The sequence below is a fragment of the Eptesicus fuscus genome, chromosome 4 (assembly GCF_027574615.1).
Source record: "Eptesicus fuscus isolate TK198812 chromosome 4, DD_ASM_mEF_20220401, whole genome shotgun sequence".
NCBI classification, from domain to species: Eukaryota; Metazoa; Chordata; class Mammalia; order Chiroptera; family Vespertilionidae; genus Eptesicus; species Eptesicus fuscus.
Window position 1 is genome coordinate 82,145,566 of NC_072476.1, and position 20,356 is coordinate 82,165,921.

The window sequence follows — 20,356 nt, forward strand, 5'->3', positions numbered from 1 at the left end:
GATGGGGATAGCCTTGCAAAAAGCTGGGGTAAGAACATTCCTGGCAGGGGAACAGTCCAAAGGCTGTGAGTTGGGAAAACAACTTAGTATGTTTAAGGAGTAGAAATAATATCGTGGTTGGAGCTAGGCTAGAAAGGTAGAAAGCACTGACTTTTTAGGGCACAGAGATGGGGAAAAATTTCCCAATTATTTTTATGTGATATTGAAAGGATGATTATCAGCAGTCCAACTTAAACTACATTTACAAACACTGTCTTTGTGGCTCCTGATCATTTTGAAGATGTGCCTTTCCAGTAAAAGGAATTATCTTTTCCATAGCTTATGATGGACTCTTGGGTTTTGTATCAGATTCCAGTTCCATCACTGTGGCAGGTTCCAGATGGACAAGGCTCTGAAATTCCTTCTGTCTTTCTCTCTTTTGGACCCCATTGGTATTCCTTGCCAAGATCTCTTCCTTGGAATTCAGAGCCCCCCTCTCCCTCTTCCCCTGTCCCCCAACAAAAAGAAGTTTGATAAGGATTCACTCATTGGAAGTAAAATGATCTTTATTGCTTTTTCTGATTACAAAATACATATGTATCATCCCAGGATTTTTTTTTTTTTTTTTGGCTTTCTAAAATTCAGGTAGACACATACCCAAACCAGCAAATGGAGGAAGGGAGTCTCAAGTCTTATCCTGAGTACTCTCTGAGGTGATCAGATTTGAACTTTGAACTTTAGTCATAGGCAAAGAGTTGGTACCTCATTTGTCCTTTTGAAAAATGGAAGGAACATCAGGCCACCAATTCCTAGGTGGGGAAAATCCTGAGCAGTAAAGAAAGAACTCACAGCCCTGCGGCAAGGGACTGAAAAATTCAGTCTGATATAAAACATAGAACTCAAATTCAAGGGAAAGCCTACTCTACCAAAAGAACAAATAGAAAGCTAAGTCGGGACTCGTTCCTATCTTTGTTGTTCCTACACGCTACAGACACTCCTCGTGGCTAAGTGCTCTTATCTAGTTTTTAAATGTCCCTCCACCTGTAGACGCTATCCTCTCGCTTCCTTTCACTGCCTCCTTTTCCCAATCTTGGCAGCACCTCCAGGTTCACGGTGCACTTGGAAGGGCGGACAGGGATTTGTCTATCCAGTCCCGCTGGGTTTCGGTCACTGTTACTTTCATTGACGTTTTTGCAGCAAAAGCGTGTGTATGCAGGGTGGACGGGCTGTGGGGTAGTCTGCGGTGGCTCCAGCCACCTTCGCCTCGGAGCGTGGCGGAGACACCCCTGCACGGTCAGTCGACAGGCGCCCTGGCAATGTGCGCACGGCGGGGCGAGGGCCGGTAGCCGACTTAGGGGTGTGCGTGCGTCCACAGCTCCCTCCGCAGAAGGACTCCGTGGAAACACCGGCCCCGCCCCTTTCCGCGTGGGTCCTGGCGGCCCCGCCCAGCAGTTTCTGTCACGTGCCGCAGCGCCGCCCAATCAGCGCCCGCTGCGCGCAGGCTCGCGATTCAAACAGCGGCTCGGTGGGTTCTCGCAGATCGGCCGTATCGCCGCCGTGTCGCCGCCGTGTCGCCGCGGTCGCCGCCGCCGCCGTGTGCGGGCCATGGAGCACCGCATTGTGGGGCCCGGGCCGTACCGGGCCACCAAGCTGGTGAGTGAGCATGAGGGGGACTCCGGCCCCCGACTCCCCGGCCTTCCCGCCGACGGGCCGTCTTCGCTTCTCCAGGGCAGACCGGGCCGGGGTTTGGAGGCCGGGCCGGGGTTTGGAGGCCGGGCCGGGGTTTGGAGGCCGGGCCGGGGTTTGGGCCGGGGGAGCCGGTTTCTGGAGCCGGTTGCTCAAAGAACGGATAGCGGGTCCCGGAGCCTAGGCCGCCGGGGGCGCAGCTTCGTTCCCTAGGTCTAGGAGGTGTTCTCGGCCATCAATGGCACCTCCCAGTTTGCAGAGCCGGGAGGACCAGGTGACCCCCTCTCCCAGCCTGTCTGTCCTGGGTAATCCTACGCCTGCTGCCCGGAGCGGGGCGGGGAACCATTTCTAACCTCAGGGACCCTCCTGCAGTCCGGGCAGGGCGTGTCTCCGTCCTGAGAGTCACTTGTGGTGACAACTTGAGGCTCGTTCTAACGGTGCCTAGAACAGAGGTGGATCGCCCTGACCACATTTCCGGTTCCTGGCGTTTCTGTTTTTTTTTTTTTGTCATCATGGACATAATTGAGGGGTTGGGCTGGTTGGTCTAAGAGCCTTTGCTGATGGTCCAGGGTGCTGCCTTTTCTCCTGGGAGAAGAGCTTTGGTATTCAGAGTTCTCAGGGGTACTTATTTTGATTTCTTTTGTGACCTGGAGCAAGTAATTACAGTGATTTCTGTTTCAGAGGATTACCATAAAGGAATAAGTGATGACCATTTGGTATGTTCATGGCAGGTTTTTAGACAGCTTTCTATGAAAGCGTAATGGTAATCTGGGAGGAAGGGACCTTTCTCTTGGGTCTGTCACCACTTCTGGTCACTTCTTAACTTGGGAATTAGCCTCCTTGTTCTGTGCACCCCAATGGACATCCAGGAAAAGATGGGAATTAAGTTCCAACCTCTGATTCAACTAGACTTGTGTATGTGGAAGAGATGAGGACAGTGGGACAGGGGGAGGTATAATTAGGGTTTCCTTTTCTTTCTGGAATCAGTGTCACAGTGGCCGGTGGGGTCAAGCCAGAGTTAAGAAAGCCAGCTTCTAAGAGAAGTCATGGTTGGGGCAGATGGTTGTTTAATTTTTTTATTTGGCTCATAGACCACTTTGAGAATCTCTTTTTTGTGGACTAGTGCACATGCCACATACTCATGAAATTATACATAGATTTCAGAAGACATGGGGAGTCTGTGGCATTGTTGTATTTGGCTTAACCATCTACGTGCCCAGAGTTTTGTGAGTCAGCCAGTCTGGACTGGGCTTATGTCAGTGGTTTTTTTGTTGGAGCCACTCATGTGCCACGATCATCTAGTGACTTGACTAGGACAGGATGACCCCTTGACTTGGTTCTGGCTGTTGGCTGGGCCCAGTGTCTTCACATAGTGGTTCAACATAACCAAAAGAAGGTTTCTGCCTGTAACTTTTTGTTTAGATCTCATTGAGATCTAAACAAAAGTCAATTTAGCAAGTCAATCAGCTAATTCCAGATTGTAGAAATTCAGCTCCACTTTTTGGTTAAATTAAAAATTTTTTTTCAATTACAGTTGACATTTAATATCTCAGGTATACAACATAGTGGGTAGACATTTATATAACTTATGAGGTGATCCCTCTTCCCGGAAGTCTAGTACCCATCTGACACCATACATACGTAGTTATTACATTATTATTGACTATATTCCCTATTCAGTTCCACTTTTTATTAAAATATTTACCTGAGGATATTTTGTCCATTGCTTTTCAGAGAGAATGGAAGGGATGGAGGGAGGGAGGGACTGAGGGACCGAGGGACTGAGGGGGTAGAGAGAGAGAGAGAGAAACATCGATGTGAGAGAGACACATCAACTGGTTGCCTCCTGTACATGCCCTTACTGGGGGTGGGGAGCGAACCCGAAAGCCAGTACATGCCCTTGACCCGGAACTGAACCTGAGACCCCTTGATTTGAGGAACGATGCCCTAACCACTGAGCGCACCGGCCAGGGTAGTTGTACTTCTTTATGGACAGATTTGCAGTCACATTGCAGAGGTACCTGTGAACAGGATGGGAGGAGTGTTTGCATTCATCTTTGCAAACAGTCTACTACAGACATCCAGAATGATTCATTAAAAAAAGCAACCAACAAATACAAATTTAAGTTTTTCTTTCTGCTAGCCTCTGAGAGATATGGATGGTGGTGGTAGGGAACAAATAGGGTGTTTTAAAAATAATGTTTTCATATCTGCTTCCACTTCCCAGTGGTTTCTACTATTTGAAACCATCTGGTAGGTCCCATGTCAGGATGAATTATAGATTGTGCTTTATCAGGGTCTTTCAAAAACTTTACTCTCTTTTGTGGAAGGAAAAGAACACATCCTCCCTCCCGTCTCCACCTATATATTCACATCATTTATGCAAGGAAAACAGAGAGAAGCTCTGGATATTGGCACTTCTCCTTTCTGCTTTAGACTTAAAAAAATTACATGATAATTGGAACTTTTTTAAATCTCATATTCACAGAAATGTATGAAGTACACTTTTCATAGATGCAGAGTGCCTGTATTAGTACTTGATTCTGAGTCACATTAAAATAAAAATTCAATAAATATTTTTAATACCTCAGGCTGGGGAAGCTTTCTGAGTAAACCCTGTAACCATAAAGAAAAAAAATTATATTGTTTCCTTAAAACAACATCATTAACAACAAAACCTTCCCAAAGCTAGAGACCGTATAATGCCTTTCATGGAACAAACACTAAATAATTGCTGAGTGAGGTAGAGTCATATTAAACTTAGGATTCCAAGAAGTGAATTAAGCATATTGACCTCAGTTTACTATTATTTTTGATCATATGTATCTTATTAATGTAAAAATTCATAGGACAACTTGACAGCAATATCTCCAGTAAGTATTTATTGAATAAATTCATTTAAAAAATTTACTTTTTCTTTAGAGTGTGAAGCTTGTAAATACATAAATTTCAAAGCTCCATCTGTTATTTAGACAGCCTTTTAAATGGAAAAATTGCATTTGTTGTCAGAAATATTTTGGATACAATAACCTGAAAAAAAATCAATTGATTGCTAAATGCCTTTCTCTCTTTTTTCTCCTAGTGGAACGAAACTGTTGAGCTTTTTCGCACTAGGATGCCATTACGGAAACATCGCTGTCGTTTCAAAAGTTACGAACGTTGCTTCACAGCGGCTGAAGCTGTGGACTGGCTACATGACCTGCTGAGGTGCAATCAGAACTTTGGCCCTGAAGTGACCCGCAAACAAACGGTGCAGCTGCTAAAAAAATTCCTGAAGAATCATGTTATCGAAGATATCAAGGGCAGATGGGGTCAGGAAGATTTTGAAGACAACGGTCACTTGTACAGGTAACAGCAACCAGTAAACTCTGAAGGGGAGGAATATGGGGAGGATGAACGGATCTGTCAGAGTCAGAAACTTCCTTATGTGAAAGAATTTACCTTGTCCCTTGGAGGGCTGCTGCTCCTGTGGTTTGTGGAGTGGAGAACTGAATGAGTTGTTACAATAAAACCGATTGTAATGTTTCCTGACTCCATAGAGCATCCCATAGCAGTCTTTTGTTGCAGTGACTTTTAGTAAAGAAATCTTTTGCACACCTGCAAGGATGGCTACCTTAGCTTAGTACTTGTCCTAGGGGATCTGAAAAGGTTAAATAGTAGCTCTGGATCAGCCTTTGTGAACAATGAGAAGGTACATATTCAAGGGATCTAGTGGCAGAGTGGGTCTGATCATTAAGCAGAACTCAGGGCTCATGTGAAGAATTATACTAGAATTCCCTGATGTCTCAGATTAACCCTGGCAATGCATGTCTGCTCTTCTTCAAACATTTTTGCTTGTTTCAGTGCTTTCTTATGATTGGACACTTACTACCAAATAATCTCTTTGCTTGTACTTCCATGCCCACTACTTACTAGGCTGTTACTGCTGGATGTGGAAGGGCCCTACCTAAAATTCAGGGAATGGGAGAAGACTAAAGAGGGAATGAAGTCACACTAGTTCCGAAAAGAAGAATTGTTGAGTTATCTACAGAGAGGCTTACCAAAGTGCTAAGAAACTGTGAGGGATTTAAAAAAATGGGAGAATATGGATTCTTAATTGCTTTATTTTACATCAAAATAAGGACTTGATCATCTATTTGCAAATCTAATCTTCCTCTAGCTCCCAATCTCCCTTGTCTGCTTTCATTATAATTTGGCTGTAGTGCTATTCAACTGCAAGCAGCACTGAAAATGGAGCAGTCAGGGCAGCCTGCCCCAGAAAACTAAGGAATCCTCTTACAACACGTTTATTGAGGGCATTTGGAGGCCACTGGGACACCTGGCTTGAGTAGAGAAAACCTGACTTTTCAAACCTCAACAATTTCTTTGGCTTCTTCAAGACTAGCTACTGAGAAAGGCTGACGAGCAAGGAGAGGGTGCCAAGGCCAAGACCAGACGTTGCTGTTTGTTTAGAATCTAATTTCCTCACATAGTTTTATCAGCAGTCTTCAGCTTCTACTAGTAGATATCAAGTTGTCATCTGGGCAGTTAGTTGTTTCTCCATTTGGCAGTTATTTCTGACTTGCTGATCCAACTTTTAATTAGGATCGTGTGTGATGTTAGCTTGTTCGGCGATCATAATGCTCTAGCCCTGGTTCCACATGCTGCACTTTATTGGGGATTCTTCAGTGGTTATTTTTCTTGGGAAACTCTAATTGCTTGTACCCCCATCAATATTTAGCCAGCATACTGCTAAAAGATTCTCTGGATGAGCAATTTCCAATCTGTTCTATTGGGCACCTCTCATTGAGTTCCATGAGGCACTGAGAGTCATCAGAACTGTAAAATAGGATCGTGCTCTAGGAGCTGACCACCCAGCACTGACTGTGAGAGCATGTTCCCTTCAATATGAAGACTTGCCCATGTTTCCCCTTTAAAAAACAGTGTGCACAGATTAAATTTGTTCATGAAATAATGATCCAGTTTTTCTTATAGACTATTTGAGTCATAAGGGAGCAGTATTTTCCTTAATTATTTACCACCTGAATACTCACAATCTTCCCTTTTCCTGAGTGGAAGTTCTATAAGTTAAGCCCTGATGTTTGATGTTCTCAGGTTAATCTGGGATGAAATCTATGTAGATATGTACTAGTAAGTCACTTGTTAAGGAGCACATGCCTTGAATGGAGAGTAAGCTAATGAGTGTGGAGTATAGCTTCTGGGACTAGTGCTCAGGATCATCACCATTACCTGCCAGTGCTCCAGGGAAGAGTGGGGCAGGCTGCCCTACCTGCTCCATTTCCAATGCTGCTTGCGGTTGAATAGCACTACAGCCATATTATAATGAAAGCAGAGAAGGGAGATTAGGAGCTAGAGGAAGATTAGATTTGAAAATAGGAGAGTCAATAAGGTGAAGAAATTCCAGAACCTGATTCTAAATATCAGGCTTTATGGAAGAGGAGCCTTTATAAGTTGTATGAAAAAGGCTGGCCTATGTAGCTGAGAGTTCTTGCTGGGAAAAAAGGAATGAAAATTATAGAGCACCTATGATGTGTCAGACTTGTTGCAGAATTTATCTAATAAAAGAGTAATATGCAAATTGACTGTCACTCCAACACACAAGATGGCTGCCCCCATGTGGTCAAAGATGGCCACCACAAGATAGCCAGCAGGGGAGGGCAGTTGGGCGGGACCAGGCCTTCAAGGAAGGGCAGTTGGGGGTGACCAGGACTGAGGGGAGGGCAGTTAGGGGCAATCAGGCTGACAGGGGAGTGGTTAGGGCAGTGATGGGCAACCTTTTGAGCTTGGTGTGTCAAACTTCGCCAAAAAACTGAGCATAACTTGGGTAGTGTGTCACTTTGAGGAAAAAACTAACTCCAAGACTCTAGTCACAAATGTTTCATCCTCGGCATGCGGCCGCGTGTCATCAGAAATGGCTACGTGTGTCAGTGCTGACACGCGTGTCATAGGTTCGCCATCACTGGGTTAGGGGGTGATCAGGCTGACAGGCAGAAGCAGTTAGGAGCAATCAGGAAGACAGGCAGGCAAGCAGTTGGGAGCCAGCAGTCCTGGATTGTGAGAGGGATGTCCGACTACCCTCTCCAATCTGGGAACCCTTGAGGGAATGGGCAGTTGGTCATCCCTCAAGGGTTCCCAGATTGGAGAGGGTGCAGGCTGGGCTGAGGGACACCTCCTCCTCCCCCACCCCCCGTGCACGAATTTCACACACCGGGCCTCTAGTTGTTTATAATAATCAGAAGAGATGTTGCAGAGAAGTGCCCCAAGTTATTTCCTGTTACGAATACTGGTGACTAGAAAGGTTCTGGAATTGCTTCCAGTGAGGACAATTTTAGATTTCACCAAAGGGTCCTCAGAGTTGAGTCAGCTGCTGTCATCTATGTCCTAACAAAACTTCATGGCTCTAGGCTTCTGAGGAGAGCCAGTTACACTATCTTGAATTTTTATAAGAAATTTTAATTTTTGAAGCAGTTTCCCTTTTGTAATCTCATTTGATCTTCATGACAACCTTGTAAGGTGGGAAAGGTGGGTATTTCATCCTCAGAAAACCAGATACGTTTCTCTTTGAAATCCTATCTAATAAAAGGATAATATGCAAATTAACCATCACTCCGCTACACAAGCCACGCCCACCAGTCAAGCCACGCCTACCAGCCAAGCCACGCCTACCAGCCAATCAGGGCGAGTATGCAAATTAACCCCAGCTAAGATGGCTACTATTGGGTTCCCCGGCAATAGAAGAAGCTAAGCTTTCCACACACTCTGGCTGGCCCAGGCCTCCACTCAAGGATACAAAGTTTCAATTATAGAAGGTAAACAAATCCAAGCGGCAGCCACGGATCCAGCAGGAGGCTTGGCTCCGCTCCAGGCTACAAAGTTTCAATTGTAGAAGGTAAATAAATTCCAGATACCAGGGCCTCTGCTTGGGTCACCAGCAGCTTGGCTGGCCTGCAAACCACCACAGACCCCTTGCTCAGGCCTTTCCACGCCCCAAGGGAACCCCACCCTGATCCAGGACACCCTTCAGGGCAAACCAGCTGGCCCCCACCCGCGCACCAGGCCTCTATCCTCCTATCTAATAAAAAAGTAATATGCAGATTGACCATCAATCCAACACACAATATGACTGCCCCCATGTGGTCAAAGATCCTGCCCCTATGTGGACACAAGATGGCCACCACAAGATGGCCAGCAGGGGAGGGCAGTTGGGAGGCACCAGGCCTGCAAGGGAGGGCAGTTGGAGGCAATCAACCCTGCAGGGGAGGGCAGTTAGGGGTGACCAGGCTGGCAGAGGAGGGAAGTTGGGGGCAAACAGGCTGGCAGGGGAGTAGTTAGACATCAATCAGGCTGGCATGGGAGTGGTTAGGGGGTGATCAGGCTGGCAGGCAGAAGCGATTTAAGGGCAATCAGGAAGGCAGGCAGGCGAGCAGTTGGGAGCCAGCAGTCCTGGATTGTGAGAGGGCAGTTGGACATCTCTCGAGGGGTCCCAGATTGGAGAGGATGTAGGCTGGGCTGAGGGACACCACCCCCTCCATGCACGAATTTCGTGCACCGGACCTCTAGTATCTAAATAAAATACCAGGAATGTTATAGTTAAATAAATTTCATACTGATCATGGGATCTCCCCCTATTTGTGTATGAACAGAATATTATGTAGGACTAGATGCCCGGTGCACGAAATTCATGAATGGGTATAGTCCCTAGGCCTGGCTGGCAATTGAAGTGTGAGCGTCTGGCGTGGAAAAGCAGGTCTCAGCTGTCCTCTGGGCCCTGGGCAGCACATGGACCCTCGGGACCCCACGCTCCCTCCTCTGCCTGAGTCATGGCGCCCTAGTCCCCATGTGGAGATGCGGTGAGCATGGCTGGACGCCGTGGGCTGGGGTGCAGCGTGGGCCTCTGGGCTGCCCAGTGGCACCCATAGAAGCCTGGTGGGCAGCGCGCTCTCTCCCGGCCAGCCTCGCAGACTGGCTCCTGTGCAAACCCATGGAAGAGGCTGCACAGGTGTGGGGTGGGCTCCTTGTGGGTGCCTGGCACCTGAGTGCAGGGGCTTCCCCAGTGCACAAGCTCTGGCATCCCGGGAGAGGGTGGCAGAGGGAGTGAGAGCAAGCTTGGTGGACACTCCACATTCTCACTGCACCTCCGTCTAGTCACCCCCACCCTCAGGTAGCCAGCCAGACATTAGAGCCCCCCTGCCTGGGCACCGCAGGAGGTTGGTTGCTGCCACACACACCCAGTGCCCCATCCCAGCCCAGGGCCCAGCCCTGATTGGGCAATCAGGGCCTGCTGGCTGCTGGTTGCCGTCTGCAGGGTGATTGATCGGGGCTGGGCCCCCTGCCCAGCTCCCTCAGTGCCTGGGAGCTGGGCGGCAGCCCCACCCCCACCACTGCCACTGGTAGCTGTCCGTGGGGTGATCGGCCGGGTGATCATGCCCCTGCTCGTACCCGCCTTGGCCTGGCACCACCTGCTCACCTGCTCCACCATCCTGCTGCAGTCCCCCTCTCATTGGGGACCATCGGGGCCGGCAGCACCACCACTGCCGCACACTACCAGCTCAGCATCGCTGATGTCCACTATGTTCTGCGCTGCCCCCTGGTGGTCAATGCATGTCATAGTGAGTGGTCGATTTTTAAGTTGAGGGGACAATTTGCATACTAGGCTTTTATTATATAGGATTATTTAAATTTAATATAATCTTATATAATAAAGAGCTAATATGCAAATTAACCATCACAAGATGGCTGCACCCACAGTGGAGGCGGGGTTTCTGTAATACAAGACGGCTGCACCCACAGTGGAGGTGGAGTTCCCATAATGAGCGATCAGCAGGGACCTGAGGCTGCATGGAGGCGGGCTGGGCCAGGGGACCTGAGGCTGTGCCCCCCACCTGGTGTGGCTTGATGGGGGACCTCAAGGCACACCCCCCCACCCTGGCACTGGCCTGGGGGACCCCAGGCCGCACCACCTGCCTGGCGCAGGCCGGGGGATCTGAGGCTGCACCCTCTGCCTGGCGGGGCTTGACAGGGGTGGGGCTGGCCAGGTCTGGATCTTGCATGATTTCGAGGCGTGCACGGGTGGGCAGGGACTTAACTCTGGGTCCCAGGGCGCAACCCAGACTCTGACAGGAGGAAGATTTTCATATACATTTTACTAATTTTCTTTCATCTCTGATACTTCTATTATAGAGAAAGGGCAAATAGCAATAGTAAAGTAATTCCTCTAATTAATTCCCTTTTAATGTGCATAAGTGTCATGCACCAGGCCACTAGTGGGTTATATAAAAATAGAAGTATGTAATATGATAGCTGCTTGTTTTGGGCTATTTAATGAGGAAAGTGTTTGGCTTAGTGCCATGGTCGGCAAACTGCAGCTCTCGAGCCACATGCAGCTCTTTGGCCCCTTGAGTGTGGCTCTTCCACAAAATACCACAGCCTGGGCGAGTCTATTTTGAAGAAGTGTTGTTAGAAGAAGTTTAAGTTAAAAAAATTTGGCTCTCAAAAGAAATTTCAATCGTTGTACTGTTGATATTTGGCTCTGTTGACTAATGAGTTTGCCGACCACTGGCTTAGTGTATGTACCGTATTTTCCGGCGTATAAGACGACTTTTTAACCCAGGAAAATCTTATACGCCAAGTCGTCTTATACGCCGGAAAATACGGTAGATCTTTAGCCTACACCTGGCCTTTGACCTCCTCTCACTACTAATGCTGGCTTCATGAGTACTGAGAACCCAGAAGGTGTTCATATTTTACAGAGGGCATTCACTTGCTCAGCTGTAGTGGTTTGGAGCTAATGTGTTGGGTGCCATTTTCTTTTTATTCTCCTACCTCTCTGTTCCTCTCTTTCTCTTTCTATCTCTCCATGTGTTACTCTCATCCTCCTTTCTTTTTCCTTTTCGTTTCCTCCTACTTCATTTTTTCTCTTTTTTTCTGTTCCTTTCCCTCATATTTGCATTTTATTTTCTGGCCTATTTCCAAAATACTGATTCTAATTTGAAACTAAAATTTTTTATGTAGATGCTGTCAACTTTGTTGAATACTGTTACTTTCACAGTTCTTAATTAAAAAAAAAATATCAAAAGAATCATGCTACTCAGTTTTAAGACCTACTGTACATAAAGCCACAGGAATGAAGACTGTGGTGTTGTGAAGAGATAGACATAGGTCAGTGGAACAGAAGAGTCCAGAGATACACACAAATATGGCCAAGTGATTTTTGACAAAGGTATAAAAATAATTTAAATGAAAAAGAGTAGTCTTTTCAGTCAGTGGTGTTGGAGCACTTGGATATCTAGCCTCTATATGCAAGAAAATGAGCCTTAACCTAAATCTCAGACTTTACACAAAAAATTCAAAATGAATCATAGATTTAAATGTAAAACTACAAAAGTTTTAATTAAACAGGAGAAAGTGTGATTTATAAAAGAAAACATGATAAATTGAACTTCATCCATATTAAAATCTTTTGCTCTATGAAAGCTACCAAGAAGAGGATTAGAAGACAAGCTACAGATGGGGAGAAAATATTTGCAAGCTACATAAATAACAATGGATTGGTATAAAAAATATAAAGAACTAGCTCTGGCTGTTATGGCTCGGTTGAGTGTCATCCCATGAACCCAGAGGTCACTGGTTTGATTCTAGGTCAGGGCACATGCCCAGGTTGCAGCTTGATCCCCAATAGGGGGCATGCAGGAGGCAGCCAAATCATAGTTTTCATTCAGTGTTGTTTCTCTATCCCCCTCTCTCTTCCTCACTCTCTCAAATCTATATAAAACTCAATAGTAAGAAAACAACCCAATTAAAAAATGAACAAACACTTTTCTTGATCAGATACTTTACCAAAGATAACCAGATAGCAGATAAATACTTGAGAAAATGTTTAACATAGTTAGCATTAGGGAAATGTAAATTAAAACCATGACAAGATACACTACATATCTATTAGAATTGCTACAATAAAAATACTGACAATCTCAAGATCTAGTGAGGATGCTGAGCAGTAGGAAATCTCCTTTATTGCTGGTGGAAGCCTACATTGGTAGTCACTTTATAAAACAGTTTGGCAGGGCTACGCTATGACTCAGTATTCCTGCTCTTGGGCATTTACTCTAGAAAAAGAAAAACATGTTCACACAAAAACTTGTACACTAATATTTATAGCAGCTCTATTAATAAACACCACTAGCTGAAAACAACCCATGTGTGCTTCAGTGGATGAATGGCTAAACAGTGTATATTTATACAATGGAATGTTATTGTCTGTTGAGGGTGGGAAGTGGGGGTGTTCCAGCAGAAGGCTGTCACTATAAAGTCAGAGCAGGAGGTAGTTGTTGTTTTTTTGGGGTGGGGGGGCGGAAATAATGGACCTGTTCTGTTTCCTGATTGAAGTGATTATACAAATGTTCTAAAATTGATAGAAATGTACACACACATAAAAATCTGTTTTACTATATGCTAATAACATTTCTTTTTAATGCTAGGGATTTGAAAAGCCTCTATTTTCACCTCTAGTGAAAAGAAATCTGAATTTACATTGTTTTAGGTATTTGGCCCTTTAGTCATTTTCAGTGGTCTGGGAAAAGTTCTTTATAACTACCCTATAGATCTTTTGAAGGGAACTGTTTTAGGAACTTCACCTTTAAGTTAATGCACTATTGGCTCCCTCTAGTGGACATCCTTTGTTTTAATAGTAATGCTCAGAATGTGTGCCTGTGAATTTTTTTTTTTTTTTAAATCCTTACCCTGGAGAAAGAGAAAGAAAGAAAGAAACATTGATGTGAGAAAGAAACATTGATTGGTTGCCTCCTATATGAGCCCCAATCAGGGACCTGCAACTTGTTGGTGTGTGGGATGACCCTCCAACCACTGAGCCACTGGTCAGGGCTGTGAGTTTGTTTTTATTCATTTCCTCAAGTCCTAGGTTCTTGTCCTTTAATAGTTAGATAAGTTCCTTAGGCTTGCTAGGCATCAGTTTTTTCATCATTAAATTACAGGGATGAACTAGACCTTTAATGCATTTTTAAATTCCAAGCTTTAATAATTTCAAATATTGAGTACATAATTACGTTTTTCTTTTTTTAATAATTCTTTATTGTTGAAAGTATTACATATGTCCCCTATTTTGCCCCACTAACCCCCTTCAGCCTGCCCGCCCCTTCACTTCACTGCCCCATTGTCTGTGTCCATGGGCCATGCACATATGCATACAAAGTTCTTGGCTGGTTACCTCCCACCCACCCACCCTCCCCACCTTCCCTCCGAGATTCTGCACTCTGTTCCATAATCACATGTTTTTTAATGCAAGGCATTGAAGGTGATAAAAAAGAAATATAACATGATTCTTTTCCTCCCTAACTTTGCAGTCTCTTGTGATAGAGTATACATATGTGATAAAGATAAGTAGCAGAACTAAGGCTATTTAATTAATCTGTAACAAACAACAAATTGGAGGTGCTACACTGGTGGTCCTTGGGATGGCACATGTATTTTGTTTGACTGGTGTAATGTTTTGGTCATTAAAATTTTGTCCATATGATTTTTATTTTCCATATTTTGTGGAGGTAATACTTTCATGTGGTTCAAAATTTACTAAGTACAAAAGAGTATCCTAATATATAAAAACCTGGGGTCTGTAACAACCAACCGAAGGCTCAACCGAACACTGGAAGTTAGTCCTGCAGTCAGTGCTGGGTTGCCGTGGTGACCCAGCACTGACTGCCAAGGGGGCTGTGGATCAGGCCCAGAGAGAGGCCCGAAGAGAAAGGCAGGGTCTGATCCTCAGCCTCCATGGCAGCTGTTGATCAGCCATTGTCTCTCTCTTTCTCTCCGGGCTTTGCCAGCAGCCATGCCTCTGTTTCTCTCCGGGCCTCCATGGGGGCTGCTGACCAGCCCTGCCTCTCTGATCAGGCCCGTTGATAGGCCCAGAGACGCTGACTGGCATAGAAACTGACCAATCAGAATCAAATTGGCTGGTAGGGGAGGGCAGTTGGGGGTGAGATCAGGCCTGCAGGGGAGGGCAGTTGGGGGCGAGATCAGGCCAGCAGGGGAGGGCAGTTAGGGGTGATCAGGCAGGCAGAGGCAGTTAGGGGTGATCAGGCAGGAAGGCAGAGAGGTTAGGGGTGATCAGGCAGGCAGGCAGGTGAGTGGTTAGGAGCCAGCGGTCCCAGATTGTGAGAGGGATGTCCGACTGCCGGTTTAGGCCCGATACCTGTGGACATCCCCCAAGAGGTCCCCGATTGGAGAGGGTGCAGGCTGGGCTGTGGGAACCCCACCCTCCATGCACGAATTTCGTGCACTGGGCCACTAGTGTATAATAAAAGTCTCGCCTGACTGGCATGGCTCAGTGGTTGAACTTTGATCTGTGAACCAGGAGGTCATGGTTCGATTCTCAGTTAGGGCACATTCCTGGGTTACGGGCGTGATCCCCAGTGTGCAGGAGGCAGCCGATAAATGATTTTCTCTCATCATTGATGTTTCTTTCTCTCCCTCTCCCTTCCTCTCTGAAATCAATAAAAATACTTTTTTTTTTTTAAAGTCTCCCTTCCAGCTCTCCTCCCAGCCATCCAATTCCCTTCCCTAGAGGCACTTAGTACTATTAGCTTCTAACCCATTGTTTTAAAAAATTATGAACCTGAAAGTTTTTAGGTGGGGCAAACCCATTTCCATTGCCACACTTCCCACCATTTATTTCCCTACATTTTACCATTATTATGTTTGTCTGGCCAGTGAAGGGATTGTGCCTGTGACCTACTCGGTGTGTACTGGAGTGTTTTGAGACCTCATGGAGGAGGAGGGGAAAACTTCAACCTGGGTCCTGAGAATGGGGTAGGACTTTAATAATAAGGGACAGGAAGAGAGATGTTATTTCAGGTGACAAGAGTGGCAAGACTGAGGTTCTCAGAAATGAATGTCAGCTTTACTGGGAGAGGAGGGAGGAGACTGGCCTGGCTGCAGAAGAAGTTTTAGGTCAGGGCGTCATAGGGATACATTTGATGGAGTTTCTTAAATACCTGGCTGGGGAGTAGACTTTTGTTTTAAAAAGCCAAGGCAGTCATGGTTATCGTTTTGAGTAGGAATAAAGTCTGTGTTCTAGAATAGATTAAGTGAATAGTAATAATAGGATAGAGTTGACTTTTTTTTTTTTCATTGCTGAGTATTCTAAACATTCCTGTTTATTTTGTGGGATTCCTGTTTGTATGAACCATGTTTCCAACAGTGGAAGCCTCAGTAGGTAAGATACTCCCTCTTCCTGCCCCGAGCAGTTAGGGTGCAGGCACGTGCCCTACCCTTGGCAGCTGGAATGTTCCTACCTAGGACTGAATCTTGAGTGAGGGATGCAAAGAAGAGGGGACATCTTAGAATTCCCTGTGATGGTGGTGGTGGCCTGCATAGAGGCAGAAGCATCCAGAGGCCACGGTGCCCGCAGTGGCTTTCACACGAGCTGTCACTTGTGGTTCCTGCTGTGCTCTCCTTATTGATTGATTTTGTGACTTATTTGGGTGTTTTCCAAGTTTCTTTCTGGTTAAATTAGTCAGAATTGGTTTCTGCCACCCAGAACTCACTCAGACTGATATAACAAGCAATGTCTGTAAAGGGAGCAAAATGGGGGCAAATTTTGGGGTCTAGAAAATAGTGCCAGGATTTTTGGGACAGCCAAAAAGCTAAGCAGCAGATCAGACTGGCCTGCAGCAATTAGCAGTAGGTGACGTATTCCAGCTCAGGGTCCTGGTAGTCTCTGAGGCACAGGAGCTCAGTCCACTAGAGTATGTAGTAGGCTGGTTAGACTTGGCCCCTGGGTTGAAAGTTTTGTATTGGATTGTTAAGTCCAACCAATTCTGAGGTTACATTACCACTACCTTTGGATGTAAAAGATGTCAGTACATGTAGGTCTGTTAAATAATGCATTGACACAGACTGTCCTAAGAAAAAGCAGTTCCTGCCGAAACCGGTTTGGCTCAGTGGATAGAGCGTCAGCCTGCGGACTCAAAGGTCCCGGGTTCGGTTCCGGTCAAGGGCATGTACCTTGGTTGTGGGCACATCCCCAGTGGGGGGTGTGCAGGAGGCGGCTGATCGATGTTTCTCTCTCATCGATGTTTCTAACTCTCTATCCCTCTCTCTTCCTCTCTGTGAAAAATCAATAAAATATATTTTAAAAAAAGAAAAGAAAAGAAAAGAAAAAGCAGTTCCTGGTTACTGACAAACTTTTGTAATTTTTATAGGATTTTTAAATAATTTGTAAAAATTTCAAATCCATGATTTATTTTTCTATCCTAGCCCTTCATTTGTGGTCTTAGTTTCTGTGTTTCATTCTCTCTGTCAGGTGTCTATATCCCTTCCCTTTATATTTGTTTTATCAACTTGGTCTTCACCAACTTGCCCTTGAAAAATCCTTTTTTCTTTAATCCTTACCTAGGTTCCTTTCCTGTGAATTCATGATGCCTGGTTATTATCATTGATAGGAAATGGAGCAATGGAAGTTAGAAAACTCAAAGGAGCATGGCTCACTGAATGCTTCTATTTTAGGTGAAGAGAAGGTGGATTGAACAGGAGTACTTCTCAAATACTGTTAACCTTGAACAAAATAATAAAGATCATGCAGGTATCAATCAGTTTTCTTTCCTTAGTTAACCCTAAACCTTAACTTTCTGAGAGGAGTGGGAATTTGCCTTGAGGTACAGATTATAAGACCAGATTTATAAAAGACCTTTAAAGGTGAGACTATACCACTCTGGATTTGAGGAGTTTTATAAGCTTGCAGAGTAGAAGTGGGAGAGGGCAGACAAATGTTTTATATGAGTATCAGAAAGCATAGTCTATTTAAGCATTTTTATGCAATTGATGTCCAGTCGGCATTTCACCAGTTTCTTGATTAATATTTATGTTATGGCCTTTTCTTACAGCTTTCGGGGTTTTTTGGGTCAGTGTTAATTAGATTCTCATATATGCTGCTTCTCCCCATCCTCCTCCTTTCCTGCCTGTTTTTCCTTTCTCAAGTATTATGGAGTGCCTAATTATGCCAGCCACACCACTAAACACTTGGATGCATGATCCTATCTTCAGAGTTAAAGTTTAGATAAGAGGACAGATAAATAAAAATTCATTGTCACAAATGCCATTATAAGGAGGTGCATTCAATGCCATTTGAGGACTGGGGAATCAACTCTGCTTGAGTAAGTCAGAGAATATTTTGCTTCAGAGGTGACACTTGGGTTGAGTATTGATGCATTAATAGGTGTTTGCCAGGCAAGGAAGGGAGAGAAGTTGATCAAGATAAGGGGACTTGCTTATAAAGTCCGTCATGTCATCATAAGTGAGGTTACAGTATGTAACAACATGTTACCTGTTATTATGCAGGGAGTGTTGTTAGGTAAGGTTGTGAAAGAATTTGTTTTTATCTGTGTCCCCCACACCCAGCACAATGCCTCGTATTTATTGAGAAAGAAGTTCAAAGGTTAGTAAGTGAAGAGTTTCCTTTATACTGGGAAGGAATTAAGCAATAATCACCGCACCTCTATTCCTGAGTAAAAGTGACTCAGTCATTTCCCACATCAGGTGAGCTATGGTTAAGTGTAACACAAGCTCAGTAATAGAAGGGCTATAACAAGTACAGGGTTTGGAGTGAGGCAGGCCTGGGTTCGAATCCCAGTTCTGGAGTTACTGCTACCAATGTGATCTTAGGCAAATTGCTTACACTCTGAACCTCTGTGTCCTCATCTACAGAGTAAGCATGTTAACATTTCGGTCTAGATTGGTATATGGTCTCATTAGACAAGGGCACAGCAAACTTGTTCTGTGAAGGGCCAGATAGTAAATGTTTGTGGGTCAGACAACCGCCTGACTTCTGTTGTAGGGTGACAGCAGCCAGAGCACATGTAAAGGGTTCCGCATGACTGTGTTCCAGTAAAACGTATTAAAACAAGTGGTGGGATTTGCCTGCAGGTCATGGTTTTTTACTCCTGCACTAGACTGTTTCTTGAGGGCAGGAACTGGTATAAATTCCTTTTTTTTTTAAAAAAAAAAAGATATTTTTATTGGTTCCAGAGAGGAGAGATAGAGAGAGATAGAAAATCAGTAATGAGAATCATTGATGGGCTGCTTCCTGCATGCCCCACACTGGGGATCGACCCCACAACCCAGGCATATGCCATGACCAGGAATCGAACTGTGACCTCCTGGTTCATAGGTCAATACTCAACCACTGAGCTACGCTGGCCAGGCTGGTATTAATTCTTGTATCTCTGCTACCTAGAGGTATCTGATATGTAGTAGGCACTTACATTGTTTGAAGTGATGTCATCACACATAGATGAATACAAATTACTAGATGATTCTGTTAGTTCAGGCCCTCTGAGAACAGAAGAAGATGCCAAAACGGACCTAGGGAATGCAAGTGATTTAATGCTTGGCTTCTGGGCCACCTGGAAAGGATAAAGGGAAAAGGAGCAGGAATTGGGGTGAGCCTTCAGCTTGTGATGCAGGCCTGACCTCTGTGAAATAGAGAGGGAAGGAATTGGGTAGGAAGGGCCTCAGACCACAGGGTGCAGTTCTGAGAAAGTCAGGCCAGGTTGATGGGGAGTCCTTGGGCAGAGGCTGCCTGCTAGAGGAGTCCTGTATCTTCTGTTAGGATTGGTCCGGCTCCAGAACCCCCACTGCTCACTTATGTGCTGGAAGCTTCCTGGGAAAAGCCTGACAGATAAGCAGCTAGAGACTGGTGTCTGTTGGGTTCTTGAATGGAGATATGGGCTGTGCACCTCCATGATCAGTGCAGTCCGTTTCTTGTGCTGCCCAGAGCTGCTGCTCCACACATGTCCATGGGGCTCTTTCTGAGGCGAAGTCTAGGAAATGGAGAATACTAGGAAGAACACAGTCCCTAATGCTGCAGCTGGTTTCCTGGCTACAGCTGGTGCTCATCTTCTTCTCCGCTCTCCATTGTACATTTTCCCCACCCTCACCTATCACCTTGGCAGGTTTGGGTTTGCTTACTGGTAGTGTGACCCAAAAGTTCATTTCTGAGAGTAGGAACCCTTGATAACCATGCACTTCTTAGGCTGGTGTTTTTCACATGCCCATTCAAGAGCTGCCACAGGTGCTCTTGTGTTGATGGGTCGGAGAAGCTGCCCTCTTTCTGCTGGTCAGGATCATTTACTGCTGCTGGGTTCGTGATTCCTCCTCTTGCCTGCTGCTCCCTGCTTAAGGAGACCAAAGTGCCCTATTATGTTTCCTGATCCGAGTACTCTATAGGGGACAGGACCTCTAGTTGTGGGAATGGGTCACTGGGAGGGATGGTGAGTAAGGCTATTCCTGCTCTGTCCCATGGTTTTTGGCCATTTATTCATATGTATATAAGGCACAGCATCATACAGAGTCCTATATTCCAGCTTGTCTCCAGGACAACACTGTGTTGATTCAGGGGGTTTATAATAAATCTTGAAATCTGGTAGTGTGTCCCCCAACTTTGTTCTTTTTCAAAGTTGTTTTGGCTGTTCTGGTTCTTTTGCCTTTTTATATAAATTTAGAATCAACTTGCTTATTTCTACAAAAATTTCTGTTGAGATTTGAGTGAAATTGTGTGGAATATGTAAATCAGTATGCAGAGATTTGACAAATTAACAAAATTGAGTCTTCCAAATCATGAACGTGGTATATCTCTCAGTTTATTTAGGTTTTAAATTTCTCAGCAGTGTTTTTTAGCTTT

General features: G+C 45.2%; 1 protein-coding gene across 1 annotated transcript in view; it reads left to right on the forward strand.

Moving 5' to 3' along the window:
* LOC103305135 (elongation of very long chain fatty acids protein 7) overlaps positions 1-20,356 on the forward strand; it is a 169,336-nt gene that overhangs the window by 109,706 nt on the left and 39,274 nt on the right. The window contains exon 8 of the mRNA XM_054715232.1: positions 4,748-5,013. Within this exon, the coding sequence (XP_054571207.1) occupies positions 4,748-5,013 (266 nt within the window). The remainder of the gene's footprint in view (positions 1-4,747; positions 5,014-20,356) is intronic.